This window comes from Antedon bifida, chromosome 2 (assembly GCF_963402885.1).
Source record: "Antedon bifida chromosome 2, ecAntBifi1.1, whole genome shotgun sequence".
NCBI classification, from domain to species: domain Eukaryota; kingdom Metazoa; phylum Echinodermata; class Crinoidea; order Comatulida; family Antedonidae; genus Antedon; species Antedon bifida.
In genome coordinates this window covers 28,198,448-28,215,552 of record NC_136227.1, presented here as the reverse complement: position 1 = coordinate 28,215,552, position 17,105 = coordinate 28,198,448, and the positions used below count along the sequence as shown (strand labels likewise).

Sequence of the window (17,105 nt, the reverse complement as noted above, 5' to 3'; positions counted from 1 at the left end):
CCAACCAAAGGTAACAAAACCATGTTGGGAAAAATGCTGTTTTCTCAATTGAGAACTCTACAGTTTAGTCCGAGCAAGGCAATCAAACAACAGGACACTGAGCTCGCCTTGCCAACATAGGAACTCATAACAGTCCTTAGATCTTATGTCTGGCTGCGACAAATACCAACAGTACTGTACTATGTACATATTTTCTGTGGCGCGGTTTCTGTTAAGGGGCTTGGAATGGGTCGTGTCGCAGCCACAGGTAAACCCTTTGATCTCCAGAGCTCAGTATCCTGTTGCCTTGGTCAGAGTAGCCTTCAACACACCTCGGTTTACTATGCATAACGTGCAGTAATATTATTTATATTCTTGATTGTAACAGATCCAAACACAGTAAGAGTCTACACTATCAAACTTTATGCGACAAAAAAATGTGATGTGCCCATATACAGTATACTACCATATTTGGGTACATCACACATCAAACTAAAATGATAGAGAGGTCTGCGTATCAAAAAATACACTTTGGTTTTGATGACATTTACTCATCTATATTCAGAGAATACACAAAAGATTTTTGCACACATGGTGTGTCATACCTACGCTTGCACAAAAACAAGAATCAACCACAAAAAAAAAGGGTGATGCATGAAAATAATAAACTTAACAAATACGGTAAACACAGAAAATAAATGACAACAAAAACAACCTGTTTTTAGAATTCAAATATTTTATTTTGAAATATAAACACATGAATGCATCATAATCATATCCATAGGCAAAATATTCTAAATACATACAACCATTTAAAGAATACTTTTAAAACATCACATTTGTACTTCTTCTAATACTGTAGTTTCACTACTGCTAAAGCTCAAACTACAGTAGTTTGACAAAAAAGTGTGATATGCCCAAATATGGCAGTGATATGACATCATCATATCTATATATGGGCACATCACATAAAATTTGATAGAGCTTAATCCAGAGTGTAATGTGTGACGGTGAATAAAAATTTAACAGACACGCCCCTTTTCGACCTCTTGACAAACCTTTGGTATAAAACCATGTACCGTATATCCTCTGGTATAACCCCTATAGAACACAAACAAAATGGTAAGCATTTCTTTTTCATTTCTGGCTAGAGAGAGGCCTACATCCATACCAAGTCAATACTGGGACTATACCCGGGGATATGCCTATTTGTGAATTAAGACTGGGATTATATCCGAGGATATACAGTAATTTTTTCCATAAAATTAATCTAACACATAAGTTTTTCAATTGAATTCAATAGAGGTGCAGCATCGTGTTTGAATAAATGCTTTAGTACTGGCAAAAAATCATTAAATATTTTTAATTGCAATCTTTCGACCTAGGACGTTAAATTACGCATTGTAAAATCGTGTTTCCGCAGCCAAAACTAAATTATCGGTTAATTCGTTAACAAATCAGGTAATTAAACAATAAAGTGCGGATGATCAGTAATTACCAAACAACCAGGTGCCCAATCACAACGCAACAATTTGTCCGTCAGATGAAATGTTAACAATTATCGCATTTATCCAATAATTATCCAATTTGAATGAAATAATAAATTGTTCTCGAATGGAATCGCTTAAACCCTGTTTCCACAGGCAGTTTATCAGTTAATTATCAGTTAATTTTTATCGGTTAATATTTGGCTGCGGAAACGTAAAAAAAAAGAGTCAAGGTTGCCACCTGAACCTAGAGTCAACCAAATTCTGTTGGAACAACTTTACAAACATTGCTAAAAGAAAAAAATTGACTGGCCATAAAAAAATACTTTTTCAAACACGATTCTGGTGCAAAACATAACTAATGTGATAAAAACAAATGGTATCTGATGCATCTTATTCAGGTACTAGTACACTGCTTACTCTTTGTAAACTACAAATCTATGTCATGTTGCCTTTTGCTGTTTGCATTGAAACACGATGACTTATATACCGCCCTCGATTTGCAGTAATATAGAGCCCGATACAAACGCCTACCATCATAATCATTATAATAAAAAATGTGTACACTGTAACATTAACAAGAATCGGTTCGTCCATTTGCCTTAGGTGGAGCTCTGCTTGGTGGAGGCCTGGATTCAGTTCTAGCGCGTGACGAAAATGACTGGATGCTTCGCTGACGTTACCCATTGCCATATGTATTTCACCAAGCGTGTAGTGTTGTAACCAAACGTTACGGTCGGATCCTTTGCACGATTTCAGTTCCAACGACTGTTGCGCTATTGTATACGATGAATTCAGATAGTTAAGGTTGTAAAAGACACGTGCCAAGTTTAAAAGAATATCGGGATTTTGTGGGGAAACGTGTAGTGCTTTCCGAAAACATTCTATGGCGAATCTCGTATTTCCTTTTATTCTCCAAAAATTACCTACTTGATTTAAAACTGAGAGAGAATCTGGATTCTGCAAAAAATAAAAAACATTAACAAAAAATGAGACTTTAATTGATAGAGAATGAGAAAAATTAAAAATTAACTACATCAAATTGGTTGTCAAAAGTGAAAAATCTATAAATATTTTACCATGTTTAGCTGTATATTTGTCGAAAGTAAATAATTTAGTGTTTTTCTTTGTTCTTACGAATACAATATTTATAATTCATAAGTCAATATCTTCTTATATCATGGAAGAGTGTGTGTAATAAATATATATATTGCCTACTTAATGTCATAAATAATTTATTGTTGTTAATCGAACCATCATATATATGTTAAAAGGCTGACTACAGTATTTATAAACAAAATTTGATGCCAGGGGTGGTTCCAGGTTTTCTTAAACAATGCAGGGCTAACATATACAGTAATAATTTTGTTCTTGTTATCTTTTTCTTTAATTTATCATATATATTATTGTTATTTTGCCATTATTGAAATTAATAATAAATGTTATTGAAATGAAATATAAAAATAGATATTAAGGGCCTCAGTTATTGTTATAACTGAATAGATGTGCATGAATGAATAAATGTAGTTTGTAATAGTCCAAATTTAATTTGGATACTACAGTACATGGATTTAGTTGACGCGGGCAGGGACCTTACTAATTCCAATCTGAAGCCGATTTTCCTCTAGACGAATTTGTTCACGCGAATCGAAAGCGCCAGCTTATACGCATGCGTATTCATGTTTCTATCTTTCAAATCCCTCTCTGCGCATGCGTATAAGCTGACAATTTTGATTCGTGTGAACAAATTCGCCTAGTAGAAAATAGGCTTTAGAAATGAAGCATGTTTATAGCTTTGTTTGCAGTAACTAATGTATTGGAATCTCATCACTTCTTAACTTGCTGACACCTTAAGCTTCTTAAAAACCTATCCTTGAATAACTATTATTACTGCAGTAGTTCCATAAAATAAACTACAGTAAATTAAAGAAAATGACTAACATTTGTGATTAATTCCCTTAAATTTTTTTCTAAAGTGTTAACATCAATTTCTTCTCCTTCCGTTTTTTTGAAAATCATAGCAACATCTGGCTCGGGACTCGCTACATGGCTATTACGTTTTACTATTCCATCCAGGTGATCAACTTCTGTCGTGTTAGTGTGCGGTGTGCAAAATAAAGGGTCATCAGGTTCCTGAAAAATTCTGAAAAATAGATCAATTTAACAACATCAAAATTAAATCAATGTTAACAAAATGAATTATATTGATTCATCTATCGAGTTGCGAAAATGTAAGAAAAAAAAACGGCCAAAACTGAACTGCATGAAAATTGTATGTATTCCCAAAGTTATTTCTTTTGTTTGATGCAATAAATTCCAGCTAGTGTCTATAGTATTAGCTTGGATCAAGTCTTAAATAGTTGTCAAGTCTCACTTTCTTAATGTATTGACTGAAGGGGTTTTTTCTGCACAAGATTTGTTTGTTTGTCTTTTTTAGTTTTAGGTCTAAAGTTTCACAATTTATCTTCGACCTACAGTACAATATTTTATTGATAATGAAAATATGATATGTCATATGATTCAATGTGAAATGCTTGAGTAGAAGTAGAACGATTTTTTTGTTATCATGTTTTACTTCAAAACAGGAAATATACTCTGAATTATACAAAACAATTATCTTTTCCTGTTGCACGGACGGGTTGAATATACATTACACTGTAAAACGGTACTACTATATTACTTACTACTAGTAAGTAAGTATTATATACACTTATGGCAATCTGTTGGATTTAAAACTTATTTAATATTATTAAAGTTAGACATACAAACAAAGTAGTTAAAACTAATAATTAATTAATAATAAATACACTATTATATTTTATATAATATAATATTTAATAAAAAATTACACAAACAGGAATTTAATTTAGAACATCTGAAATAAAAATAGAAAAGAAAACGGCCAAAACAAAAGACACATTACTTATTGCGCTCGTGTGTCTCTTCACATGATACACATTCAGCCCGTTCAGTCGCCTCACCAAACCCATATTTCTGGGCCAAGATACTCAAAACGGGGTCCTCGCTGTTTACGCTCATCGGGGCTTCGTCAGTCACAGGCTCGACAAGTGCCACACCATCTCGATTTACTAATCTCCAGTGAGTCGCAGATCTTGTATTTGTTGATATTATTGAGGACGAAAGAATGTAAAGCGCTAAGTAAGTAACGCAAGGGAGATCACATCCCATGGTTGATGTTTTTCACAATCTATTTTACACCATAAAACACTGTTTACAAAAAACAACAACAACCATCCTCTCCAACGAATCAATACTTGAACTATGACCACTGACCTGGAGATAATTACATACCAGGTCATTGTCTATTTCCTTTTATGGATAGACTAGATTGTGAATAGATCTGAATTTATTACAGAATTATTATTAATACTAAATTTACCATGACCATTGCTTTTAGTAAGAACAAATAAGGAAAACAATAGAAATGACCAGGCATTTTCCAAAATAATGTGGATTAATCGTTGGGGGACAATGAATGCAACTTTTAAATTAAAATTAGAGGGCATGTTATACAATAATAGAATTTTATAAATCTAATTTTATACCTCCCGTGGTAATAATAATATACTGTATGTATGCTATCATTTCAATAAAAAAAACAACAACAAAAAACAAAAAAATATGAAAAAAAAAAGAATTAAAATAAATAATCAAAAGAAGAAAAATGCGTTGAATAAGTAGATACTAAATAAAAGAATTGTATGGATAACGTTGGACATAAGGAACTTGTATTTTAATAAACAAATTTGTTTTTCTAATTTATTTTTGGCAGACATTTGGATTTAGAAAGATTATACTTGTAGTGTATAAAGAAAAAATAATAATTTAAAAGTTATTGTTTTGGTGTAAATCCGGGAGGTAAGTGAACACAAAAGTTGATACTGGTCCACGTTGGCTGTATCTGATTGGCTTATGGAGATATAGCGCCATTACACTCATGCGAAATATAGTTCATTTTATTTGTAAATGTACACTCATATTGTAATATTTTATTATAACATAATATTGAAAATACAAACAAAAAGTTCGAGTTGCAAAACAACTTTTTAAATTCTGTATTTTAAAAGAAAAACTCAATTAAAATTCAGACCCAAATTACGGCCTCATTACATTTGACATCATTAACAATATCCTTCCTCTGAAACTCTGGGTCAAGCATGGCGGTGGGAGTATTTTTGGTGTTAGTCTCTGCTCTTGGGCTACTTTCCACTGTTCAAGGCAGTGGAAAAACTCTAATTTTGTTAGATTCTATGGCAATAAAGGAGTCTCATTCCATCTTCTTTAAATCGTTACAAGGTAGGATAATATTTACAATCATTTTACCGTGTTTACGCTGAGGACCGGTAGCCCTCTAACGAATCAACAACAATGCAACGTCACCAAACTTCAACCAGGGCCGGCGCGGCCCAGAATGTGGTGCTTCCCCTTTTGAAGGATAACCTACACAGGCCGGCCTAGCCTAGCTAGATCTATGAATTTAAATAGTGACTTAAGCTACAGTAAATATTACATAATAAGCTTATACCTACGAGCTAGAGTTTTTAACCTGTATTCTTCTTAATTTTCCAGCATTATTAGGCCTATTTTTTATTGTTAAATAAATCATATTCATGACTTCGTTCATATTCGTGACTCTTCTTCTTGCTTCACCTGGCCCAGTCCTGGCATATGGATATGGCCCAAGTCTGCTGAATTGAATACAAACTAGGCTTCACTTTATTAAAGATTACATTATGAAAAGATAACAATTGAACATTTTATGAGAAGCTGACAAGAACCAAGCAATACAATGTATTTCACTGATAAAAAAACAAATGCTGTTAAATTATAATTTAAATATGTGGTTAAATATTTTTCTTTCTTTAATTTCAGATAGAGGTTATGAGTTGACTTTTAAAACTGCTGATGATTCTAATTTAAAACTCACCAGCTATGGAGAGTATCTTTACGAGCATCTTGTTCTATTTTGCCCTTCAGTTGAAGGTACAGTACACAGCATACAGTGTGACGAATTACTGCACCAAACTACACGGAACCCAATGAACCACAGTGAACTATAGTAACACATGGCTTTACTCACCATCATCTTGTTCTAGAAGGGTGGTTGTTTAGATTTTGAGGTTCAAGGCCTGAGATCTTAATATAGGGTGATTGTCGTAAGCATGACTCCTTGTACGATGCGGTTCATTGGCTTTCGATGTGGTTGTGAGAATTGAGGCAGACTATTTTAATTCATAATGTATTTGTTACCCTCGTAAAATATTGTTGAAATAAATAAAATAAGAATGATACTACCATGAACTTATTCTATTATTTATTATATCAAGGTATTTAAAAAATTCATTAATAAATTCTTTTTTTCTTATAGAATTTGGAGGCAGCATTGGAGAAGAATCAGTTTTAGATTTTATTGATGGCGGTGGAAATGTGTTAATCGCTGCTGGCTCAAGTATAGGTGTGTTTTGTTACTATAACATGGAACTACCCTTAGATAGTGGGCCATTGTATTTTCATATAATTGTTAATAACCATTTGGCTATTATTTATGACCTTGTGAACCATTAATGTGCCAATATATGGACACAATGACATCATATCACTACCATATTTGGGCACATTACACTTTTTTTGTAAAACTAGTTTGATACTGTAGACAGAGCTTAAGTATAAGGGTTGGTTTCCCACGAGTTGTGCACCATTTACAGTACCCTTTCAAAGCTTCAAACATTCTGCAGTACTTTCATTGTCAAGGCAGAAAACATCACATTTTAAAACCATTACCACTATAAACATAATCAAAACTGTAGATCAATGTTATTCAAAATCACAATATTTGTTTATATTTATTATTTCTCAATCATCTCTGTACAGGTGAACCAATAAAGGAAATTGGAAGTAATTGTGGTGTTGAATTTGATGAAGAAAATACCGCTGTAATAGATCATCTAAACTTTGATGTGAAAGATGAGGGAATGGTAAGTGTCTTTGGGAGCTTTTTTTTTTTGTGACTTTAATCATTAGGCAAGATTTGGACCCAAGACTCTGGGATTATGAGACAATCATCATTAACCACAAAGAAGTTGACTATATTCTACATACATCGACATTAAATACCTGTGAGTGGCCGAGCGGTTAAGACAGTGGAACCATAATTACGTAGCTATAAAATCGGCAAGGGTTCAAGGCTCACTCGTTCTGGTGTTAGAATGAGTCTTCTTGGATAAAGACTATAAACTGTATTTCCAGTGTATACATATAGCTCATGTGCAATTTAAAGAACCTAGTGCATCTTTCGAAATGAGTAGGGAGTTACTTCGGTGTACTAGTACATCACAGCCACTGATCATAACTGGGCCCTCTGGGAGAGACCAGTCTTTGACTGAAGAGGTCACCCGGTATAATTAAAATATTTCAATGTAAATAAGCAACTGCGAAAAAAAAATGTAAAGCATTTCAATTCTAATTGATTAATTTTATCTTTATATTTCTAGCACACATTGATTGTAGCAGATCCAGCTAATATTATTGATTCTAAAATCATTGTAGGAGATAAGAAGTTAAATCCAATTTTATTTAAGGGTGTTGGGTAAGTAAACAAATACTGTAGCTGTTGATTAAATTCTGTTCACGACTAATCTAGTGTTTAAGACAATATGCACCATTATAAACAATGGTATATAAAACCCTGCCTACACTATCAAACTAGTTTGACAAAAAAATATGTGATGTGCCCAAATATGGTAGTGATATGCCCAAATATGGTAGTGCTATGACATCATTTCCATATATGGGCACATTTTTTGTCACATAAAGTTTGATAGTGTAGACAGAGTAAGGCCATGGGAAATAGTTTACATTGTTCTCATCAGCTGCCCGTTTGTAAAGTTTAGCCTCATATTCATTTTTGTGTTCTCAAAGAATAAATACTGAGATATGACCATGCATAGTCTCATTCTCAAGTATAACCCATCAAGTATAAACCACTTTTTTGAGATGGGCTTTAGATACTGTAAAACCTTGAAAAGAAGCCTACTTTTTGTCAAACTAGTTTGGTAGTGTAGACAGAGCTTAAGGTTGTACAATGTGTACAAATTATTTCACCCTTTTTTATACCATGTTCAAGTACCCTGTTTTGATATATATGTTCACATGTAAAATTGTTTAATTTCTAGAATGACTGCTGACCCAGAGAATCCACTTGTTATGGATATTTTACATGGAACATCATCAGCATACTCGCATAACCCCAACGATGATGTTACCGAATATCCACATGCGGTCGGTAAGAATACTCAGTTCATCACAGCGCTGCAGGCACGTAACAATGCCCGTGTCATGTTTTCTGGTTCCTTGGATTTCTTCAGTGATGCCTACTTCCAGTCGGCTGTGCAAAAAGCACTTCCAGGCTCTGAAAAGTAAGTAAATTTCACATTAAAGGAGGCTGTACACTCTTAAACTATGTCCACACTTTCAAACTTTATGTGACAAAAGAAATGCGATGTACCCATATATGGACACAATGACTTCATATCACTACCATATTTGGGCATATCACAATTGCTTATCAAACTAGTTTTATTGTGTAGAACAAGCTTTAGAAAAGAGTAGGAGATCGTCTTGTAGTGTACTACAATTAAATTCACCACCAGGAGGACCCTACCAGAAACAAGTCTAAGCTCTGTCTACACTATCAAACTAGTTTGACAAAACAATGTATGATGTGCCCAAATATGGTAGTGATATACCCAAATATAGTAGTGATATACCCAAATATGGTAGTAATATGACATCATCTGTATGAATTAAATGTTCTGTTTTAGAGTGTACTAATACTTCTTGCACTGTACTGTTTACTCTGATTCTGTTGTGTATTTTAGGTTTGCTAAATCTGGCAACCAAGATCTAGCATTTGCCCTATCTCAGTGGGTATTTAAAGAGAAGGGTGTTCTGCGTGTCACGGGTGTTACTCATCACATTGTGGGAGAAAAGACACCCCCAGCAGCCTACACAATTGAAGATCAAGTGGTAAGAATTACATTTGTATGCTTCATGTAAATTATTATTATTTTAATTATTTAAGGATCCCAATGGAAATAAGCTTGTTAGGCTATCCTGGAAAATCTTTTAGAAATGTATTTATTTGTAATCTCAGTAATTTATGTTATCACTTTGTAAGATAAGATAAATCTCTGTATTGTATGTATTTTTGTGATGATTTTTCTAATACATTCAAATCAATATCATTGCTGTAATTATATTAACATGTTTAATATTTATGCATGGTTTACAATTAACTATCAAGCACAACAAGATAGGTAAATGATTTGCAAATTTGTTTGAAAAGGTTTCTTATTTATTGAAGGAAAATAAAAATGTGAAACTTGTTCCGTGTGTTGTCAATAACTTAATGAAGACACAACATACGAAATGTTGAGCTCCACGGTTTATTTACATTCAATAAATAAGAAACCTTTTTCAACAAATATTTTTGGAAGGAGATGAATTTATTCAATAATATTCATTCAAAATGGTTTACAGATATTTGATTTGATATCTTTATTGTATAAATGCATGCATGATATTTAAAAAAGATCTAGGAAATAGCAGAAGCTAATCTAAAGTTCTGTCTAGACTATCAAATTTTAAGTGACAACAAAATGTGAGCATGTGGGCACATCACACTTTGTTTGTCAAACTAGTAGTGTAGACAGAGCTTAAGCCTAGACCCTGCTGAGATTCAACACAGTTTTGAAATTTAAATCACTAACCATCTTTAAAGTAAACTGTGCTAGATCATGAATCGCTCATAATGGTCTTGTACAGGAGCTTGTAATAAGCCTGACATGAATGATCATCTACTCTGTTTCTTGTTTTTATTTTAGGAATATGGTATCACAATTGAGCAGCTTGTTTCTGGAAAGTGGAAAGCTTTTGATGCTAATGATGTACAACTTGAATTTGTCCGTATTGATCCATTCGTTCGCTCCAAGCTCAAAGGCAAAAGTATGTAATCGATTTTATATTTGTTTTCAGATTAAAATATATCCAAAATAAGTCACTGTAATAACAATTGTGATGAAGATATATCGTGGTCATTCTCCTAGTTTCTTAGTCTATTGACACAATTCACAATTAAAATAACAGTAGGCACCAAAAACGGGTGCTTTTCAAATTAACACCCAGACTAGACAACATTCAGAAACAAAGACATAAACAAATCTAAAGTAAATTATATACATACGTAATCGAACATGACAGGTCATCCGAAAGAGTTTCACCTTGTTGAAATGAATGACACTTTCTACCCAACACTTAAAAAATTTTGCCATTGTAAACAATTACCAGTGGTTGGTTTAGATTGATATTTCCCATATCGGCTGTTTACTTATCCAGATTGCATTTTTCTAGTTAAAACTAACACTACACATCTGAAACAGCCCACCAGTAAAATGAAGACTCTTGGACATGCCTCGATTGTTTGTTAGTTACACTAGAAATTCTACCACTTTCTAGTAGAGGATGAAGCCCTTTTTAAAGCCTGTTTTATTGACTTTTTAATTGATTGTTTTCCATAGATGGACGATTTTCTTCAAAATTTAAACTCCCTGACGTTTATGGTGTGTTCCAGTTTAAAGTTGATTACAATAGAATTGGCTATACACATTTGTACAGTACTACACAGGTGAGTGTTTGTGAATAATTTATTCCTCATGTGGTTGAAAATGATTTGAAGTTGAAAGGAGTCCATGTTGGTAAGCTGGCCCAAAACCTGAATTAAGAGTACACAGGTGACATGAGTGAATACTGGGGAAGGTAATGAGAATTAATACAGTATGACTATGCCTACAATGTTACTGTATATGAATTTTCATAAAATGTTCAACCTAGGGTTTGACCAAGGCAATTAACAACAGGACACTGTTTCCCTTGCCAAGATAGGAACTCATAACAGTCCTTTGATCTTATGTCTGGCTGCGACAAATACCAACAGTACTGTACTATGTACATATTCTCTGCAGTATTTGTTGAGGGGCATGGAACGGATTGTCGCAGCCACAGATAAACCCTTTGGTCTCTGGAGCTAAGCATTATGTTAGATTGCCTTGGTTTGACTGAAAAGGGATCAGCTAATACTATTTTTTCCCACATGCTTTTAATTTTTACAAGACCATTATAAATTTTTCACACACTATCATAAATCCATGTTGTTGAAATATTTTAGTACAATAACTTTTGTTTTGTTTTACTAGGTGTCTGTTCGACCATTTGAGCATACTCAGTTTGAGCGTTTTATCCCGTCAGCATACCCATACTACACTAGTGCATTTTCAATGATGGTTGGTCTATTCCTCTTCAGCCTTGTATTTCTACACCACAAGGAAGAAACAAAAGACAAAAAGGAGTAGATAGTTTTTTTTCTTTTACAAATGCAGTTTTTTTTTCAACTTTATTCTTCATTACTTTTTTTTTTCCTGTCTTTCTAACCTTTTGAAATTTAAATTAGATTGCTTCGTAAATTTATTTAGTTCTGGACATTCAGTATTTAATCATGGAAGGAATCCATTAAAATGTTATACCAATCCTGTCAATGTTTAATTCAGCCAGAAAAAAAGTCCTACTTAAATATTTAAACTGGTGAAATTTTTATTAAAAAGTTCAATTTGTAAAACATGCTGTAATAAATTGTATAGTGTGAAAACACTAAATAAAAGATATGAGGAACGATTTGTTTCTTACAAGTAATTGTATTTTGTGTTTAATTGTGTCATGGTTATATTGTTTATGATGTCATCATCAAGCCTGGTGTCCACGGGAGTTTGAAGGTTCGAACAAACCCCCAAGTGCCCTTTTCAAACCAGCAACAAAAGAAATGATAAATATGCTATCTTAGCTTATCACAATTTTTGTCTCTTTTGTGGAAAAAAAGAATTGATAAGAGGATAATAATATCAATAAGAGTGTATTGCACCTTATATTAAATCACCAATCTGATGTGTGCGCTTTCTCCCCGAGTCGTACAGATAATCATTCACTCGATACAAAGTAAGCCTTACCAATCCTGTACCGTGCCTTAGAGAGACAGTTCCCAAAGTTCCCTAGGCCTCTTTAAGAAAAAATCTTAATATTATATATATATAAACAGGACTGGAATAAAGCTCTGTCTACACTATCAAACTAGTTTGACAACAAAAGTGTGATGTGCCCAAATATGGTAGTGATATGACATCATCATGTCCATATATGGGCACATCACAATTTTTTGTCACACAAAGTTTGATAGTGTAAACAGAGCTTTATAAATGAAATAAAAGAAGATCTGCTCTAATCAGTCTTTGCTATAAACCCTCTAATGTCAATAAGAAAAATAAGCCATTGATTTTTATTGTGCATTTATTCATCATGTCAGTGTCAACATTCTGATGCCATTGCTGTTGATAGAAAACAATTAAATGCACGAGGTATGCTATAAATCTTTTTTATTCCTACAGTAACTTTAAATGAAATATTGAAAAATGGTATGAAATTAAAATTCCGATTTTGCATAAATTATTATTCATTTTTATTCAATGACAAAAAATAAAATGATACAGTATGTTTTCTTTCGTAATATTAGTATTCAAATCTTTGTATTGCTCAATACACCACCTGTAGTTCGGAATTCCCAATTTCCGGTATTTTACACAACCATGAAAATGGAATTTCCCCAGCAAGCACGAATAGAGTACTGTATGTCTGTATAAAAAAGTTGACGTTTATATTTTACAAAAGAGTCCATTTCTAAACACTATAGAAAAAATAAAATACTGAAACGGTTATATGTACACACTTCTCAATTTCTTTAAGGTAATATATACATATATGTCAATACTTTATTTGAAAATACTGTACTTCTTTAGCCTAATATAGCTAGGCCTAGGCCAAGTTGTTCTAGCAAGGATGTGTCGGGCGGGATGTGAAAGCACGTGGTGAATACCATCACAAGTGGTCTCAGAATGCCCATTCGTTGTCAAACATGGGCCTACAAATAGAGCCCTTATCAATCAGTATAATACTAATTGTTACAGTATATCTATAGACTTATTAACTATACCTTATTAGGCCTTATTAGGCACACATGTACTCTCATCTTGTACAGTGTAATACATTCTATTTTGTCCATCAGTTGGTTGTCACGTGAATTTGAAGATGTTTTTTGATGATGACGACGATACAATTCTGCCATTTCTGTCTCTCGGACCGTATTTGATCAGACGAAAACTACAAGAAGAAATGAACAAGAAAGAAGTAGGCCAAGTTTATATTCTAGTTTATTTAGTTTACTTTTAGCTTAAATGATAATGTAGCAGTTCCGCAACCAAGATAATTAAAGTGGTGCAGTAGTCCCCCCCCCCCCCCCCCAAAAAAATCCTCTGTGTGGGTCACAGGGTTGTCAAAAGTCTCTGTCAAAAAGTGGTCATGGTGTAACCTTACCTGTATGAATTGTACTGGTGGCTGTGTCCGGTGTAGTATTTTGAATACATTTTTGTTATTGAGTGTTTTATAATAATAGTCATCAGTCTCAAATGAAATACAATATCCCACAAACGACTGAAAAAATGTAAACGCTATAGTGTGCTGCCATGAGTCTAAACCTTTATGATCAGAGTTCATCTATCAGTATTATTTTATTTCTTGGTCTCTTTTAGTCAGATAAACAAAACAATCTCAAATAATTATCATTATACACTCAGGAAGAAGAAGCATCAACGAGCAGGAAGATGAAGAATAAGCCGACCGATTCTATTGTAATTAAGGTTGGTGTGTCAATGGGGCGATTCTTTAATAAAAAGGAACTGAGCGATGTCAAGTTAAAGGTAGGTATATGCAGTGGTTCTCCAGTGTGGTTTATTATAAGGGTGTTCATGAATGGGCAATAAGTATAACAATAACAATATATTTAAGAACATTTACATCTCAAAATGTTTATAAACTCCATTTCATGCCAGACTAAAAATTATTGTGGTAAAAATAGCGAGCATCCGTGTCGATATTGTAGACGAAGGAGACGGGATGAGTGGAATCATTCCTATATCATTTTATAAGACGACATGGAACTCAACTGTGTCAACATAAGTGCTCCAAGCAACTGAACGCAACTGACAGGCACACAAAAAATGTTGACATAAGCTTAGTTGCTTTCAGTTGCCCATGTTCTACTTTTCCAGAACTTAAAACTTTGAATCGAGTCACGCGTGCAGTATAGGTAACTGCGACCAGTTTGATTTTACCAAAAAAAAACGTACACGCATACTGATTCCTCTATACAACTACCTTGTGCTGTAAAATAACCACAACTAGTTACAATCGGTTCCAATGTCGACATAAACACTGGTTCCTTTCAGTTGAGTTCTGTGTCGACATAAGGGCCCCTTAAGTCATAGTGATTTATTATGGTTATCCGTGTACAATATGTATTGCATACCACTTAAAAAATGAGTCTATTGTATCTTGATATTCAGTAGACCTTAACTCCCAAATAGGTTTCTCATAATGTATGTATTTTTTAAAGGTTGGTGACAAAGTCTTCGACGCACACAAGATAGTTCTAGTGTCTGCAAGCGACGTCTTTGAAGCAATGCTGATGAATGAAAAATGGCAGGAGGCAACCAAGCAAGAGATTGAACTGCAAGATGACAACGCTGAAGACTTTGCTATGGTTCTTAAGTTCCTTTACACTGGAAGGATATGTCTTCACATCAAAAAGATCATGTCCGTGTATCACATAGCAGATAAATACAATCTGAAAGTACTAAAGCTGGCTCTATGCAGATTCCTTCATAAATTTGTGACTCAACGTAAGCAGCAGGGAAAACTCACCTGCCCAGAAGCCATCGCGATCTGCAACGCGTTTGAATCCGACACGCTGATGCATCCTGGGTTGAAATCTGTCATTCAATGGATTGGATCAAATTTCAACAATTTCATAAAGAGTAGTGAATGGGAAAGCCTTCCGAGAAGAACCATTCTGATGATTCTGCAAAAAGATGAAATTGGTGACAATGAGCAGAAGATCTTCGCAGCAGCAAAGAGGTGGTTGCAGTACGATAGCTCGCGTACTGAAACACCAGAACTCATCTTCGAAGTACTGCAGCACGTTCGACTGACGATTCTTTCTGCGAGGGACTTGTATACTATAGAAACCGACCCTATCGTAATAAGATGCCCTCAGATGGTGAAACTTGTTTCCGACACTATACGGCGAAAGTTTTATGAAGGTGTACCCAACTTTATAGGTGAAAGTGTAAAACCAAAATGGCTGAAGCGTCGTGAAAGAAATTACTCCAACCCTCCCTCATGCGACGTGTCATTCTCTTATGGCTGTTACTATGGAGATGATGATGACTACTTTGATGATGAAGACGAAGACTACTCCGATTACGGATGGTAATAGGCCTAGTTAGTAGACTGCTACCAAAGTATCCTACCATAGTGATTGCACTATAACGACTCCCAATAATGTCCAGTATCATACCCACATTCTGTAATACAGTGTCCTAACCTTAACATGCTGTAATACAGATGTCATATGTGACATCTGTATCATATAGGCCCTAACCTTAACATGCTGTAATACAGGTATCATATGTGATACTGTATGTCACTGTATTACAGAATTTGCCTATGATACAGGATGAATTATGCCGAATACAGAGAATGAAATACTGTATTGCCTTTTGTTGTTATGTTATATACTCTTTGTACATAGCCTACTTATACTGCTATGTAAGTATCTTTTAGTTATCTATTATTAGTTATCTTTTTATTATCTATTTTTATGCAAAGTCATGATGTTTACTGTCTGTTTAAAGAGAGATGTGATGTCAGACATGTTTTAAAGTAACCTTCTTACATTAAATATACAATCCAAATTCGATCAAGTATTATATTATTGTCCATACCAAATGAATCTATTTGAATTGAGCCAACTGTTGTTATTCTTCTTATCTTGGTATCACAACAAAACTATTATCACAATAATTATAATAAACTATAATACATTGTTTTACATACTTGGTCAGGTTTGTATTTTAAACCCGAGTAACACTTGGCCTCCTTATGTTACTGTCATAGTATAATGTGCATGACAATATCCAATAATATATTTTAAAGCTCTGTCTACACTATTAAACTTTATGTGACAAAAAAATGTGATGTGCCAATATATGGACATGATGATGTCATACCACTACTATATTTGGGCATATCACTACCATATATGGGTACATCACACTTTTTTGTCGCATAAAGTTTGATAATGTAAAGTAAACTATAATATTTCATATACTCTATTTCAAGTTTAAAAACAATAATTTTCGTAGCAGTGAAAAATAAAATACTATGTATAATAGTATGGAGTTGACTAGATTTTGCTTAGTGTTAGAAAACTAAACATTATATTGTAATTTTGTTTCTGTAGACCTATACTTCCTTAGTATATGTATCAAACATACAACTCCTTTTTGTTTGTAATTAAAAGTTGTATTTAGAAGTGTTAATAAAAGAAAAAGTTGTTTGTTTTAATCTTGGTATTTGTTTTTGTTTCAAGCCCATCCAATTTGTGGATGATTCAAATCAAAT

General features: G+C 33.7%; 3 protein-coding genes across 4 annotated transcripts; 2 read left to right on the top strand and 1 right to left on the bottom strand.

Moving 5' to 3' along the window:
* Positions 1-704: 704 nt before the first annotated feature.
* On the bottom strand, positions 705-4,736 carry LOC144858894 (uncharacterized). 2 transcript variants are annotated; one of them, XR_013616675.1, is made up of 4 exons: positions 4,390-4,736; positions 3,408-3,609; positions 880-2,426; positions 718-849 (listed from the first exon to the last, which is right to left on the bottom strand). XR_013616675.1 is itself a non-coding variant. In XM_078715033.1 (3 exons), exons 1-3 carry the CDS (start codon positions 4,653-4,655, stop codon positions 1,905-1,907), a joined length of 990 nt encoding a protein of 329 aa, XP_078571159.1. In that variant the 5' UTR covers positions 4,656-4,736; the 3' UTR covers positions 705-1,904. The 2 variants fall into 2 exon arrangements, 1 of the variants encoding a protein (XP_078571159.1); XM_078715033.1 differs by having other exon boundaries at positions 705-2,426.
* An 896-nt stretch (positions 4,737-5,632) lies between these two features.
* LOC144858891 (dolichyl-diphosphooligosaccharide--protein glycosyltransferase 48 kDa subunit-like) lies at positions 5,633-12,230 on the top strand. The gene is made up of 10 exons (XM_078715030.1): positions 5,633-5,783; positions 6,360-6,470; positions 6,856-6,942; positions 7,359-7,462; positions 7,979-8,073; positions 8,660-8,902; positions 9,365-9,512; positions 10,370-10,490; positions 11,063-11,169; positions 11,738-12,230. Exons 1-10 carry the CDS (start codon positions 5,645-5,647, stop codon positions 11,891-11,893), a joined length of 1,311 nt encoding a protein of 436 aa, XP_078571156.1. The 5' UTR covers positions 5,633-5,644; the 3' UTR covers positions 11,894-12,230.
* A 960-nt stretch (positions 12,231-13,190) lies between these two features.
* LOC144836127 (kelch-like protein 20) lies at positions 13,191-16,398 on the top strand. Its single transcript, XM_078691324.1, has 5 exons — positions 13,191-13,331; positions 13,651-13,772; positions 14,219-14,341; positions 15,037-16,016; positions 16,047-16,398. Exons 2-4 carry the CDS (start codon positions 13,674-13,676, stop codon positions 15,913-15,915), a joined length of 1,101 nt encoding a protein of 366 aa, XP_078547450.1. The 5' UTR covers positions 13,191-13,331; positions 13,651-13,673; the 3' UTR covers positions 15,916-16,016; positions 16,047-16,398.
* The last annotated feature ends 707 nt before the right edge of the window (positions 16,399-17,105 follow it).

What these genes read in the sequence shown, in the direction of transcription:
- LOC144858894 (XM_078715033.1), bottom strand. Translation starts at nt 4,655, where the DNA reads ATGGGATGTGATCTCCCTTGCGTTACTTACTTAGCGCTTTACATTCTT. An exon ending in GAGACACACGAGCGCAATAA is followed by an intron (nt 3,610 to 4,389) that starts GTAATGTGTCTT and finishes TCTATTTTTCAG; the next exon opens with AATTTTTCAGGAACCTGATG. An exon ending in TAAGGGAATTAATCACAAAT is followed by an intron (nt 2,427 to 3,407) that starts GTTAGTCATTTT and finishes TATTTTTTGCAG; the next exon opens with AATCCAGATTCTCTCTCAGT.
- LOC144858891 (XM_078715030.1), top strand. Translation starts at nt 5,645, where the DNA reads ATGGCGGTGGGAGTATTTTTGGTGTTAGTCTCTGCTCTTGGGCTACTT. An exon ending in CTTCTTTAAATCGTTACAAG is followed by an intron (nt 5,784 to 6,359) that starts GTAGGATAATAT and finishes CTTTAATTTCAG; the next exon opens with ATAGAGGTTATGAGTTGACT. An exon ending in ACACAATTGAAGATCAAGTG is followed by an intron (nt 9,513 to 10,369) that starts GTAAGAATTACA and finishes TTTTTATTTTAG; the next exon opens with GAATATGGTATCACAATTGA.
- LOC144836127 (XM_078691324.1), top strand. Translation starts at nt 13,674, where the DNA reads ATGTTTTTTGATGATGACGACGATACAATTCTGCCATTTCTGTCTCTC. An exon ending in AAGAAATGAACAAGAAAGAA is followed by an intron (nt 13,773 to 14,218) that starts GTAGGCCAAGTT and finishes TTATACACTCAG; the next exon opens with GAAGAAGAAGCATCAACGAG. An exon ending in TGAGCGATGTCAAGTTAAAG is followed by an intron (nt 14,342 to 15,036) that starts GTAGGTATATGC and finishes TATTTTTTAAAG; the next exon opens with GTTGGTGACAAAGTCTTCGA.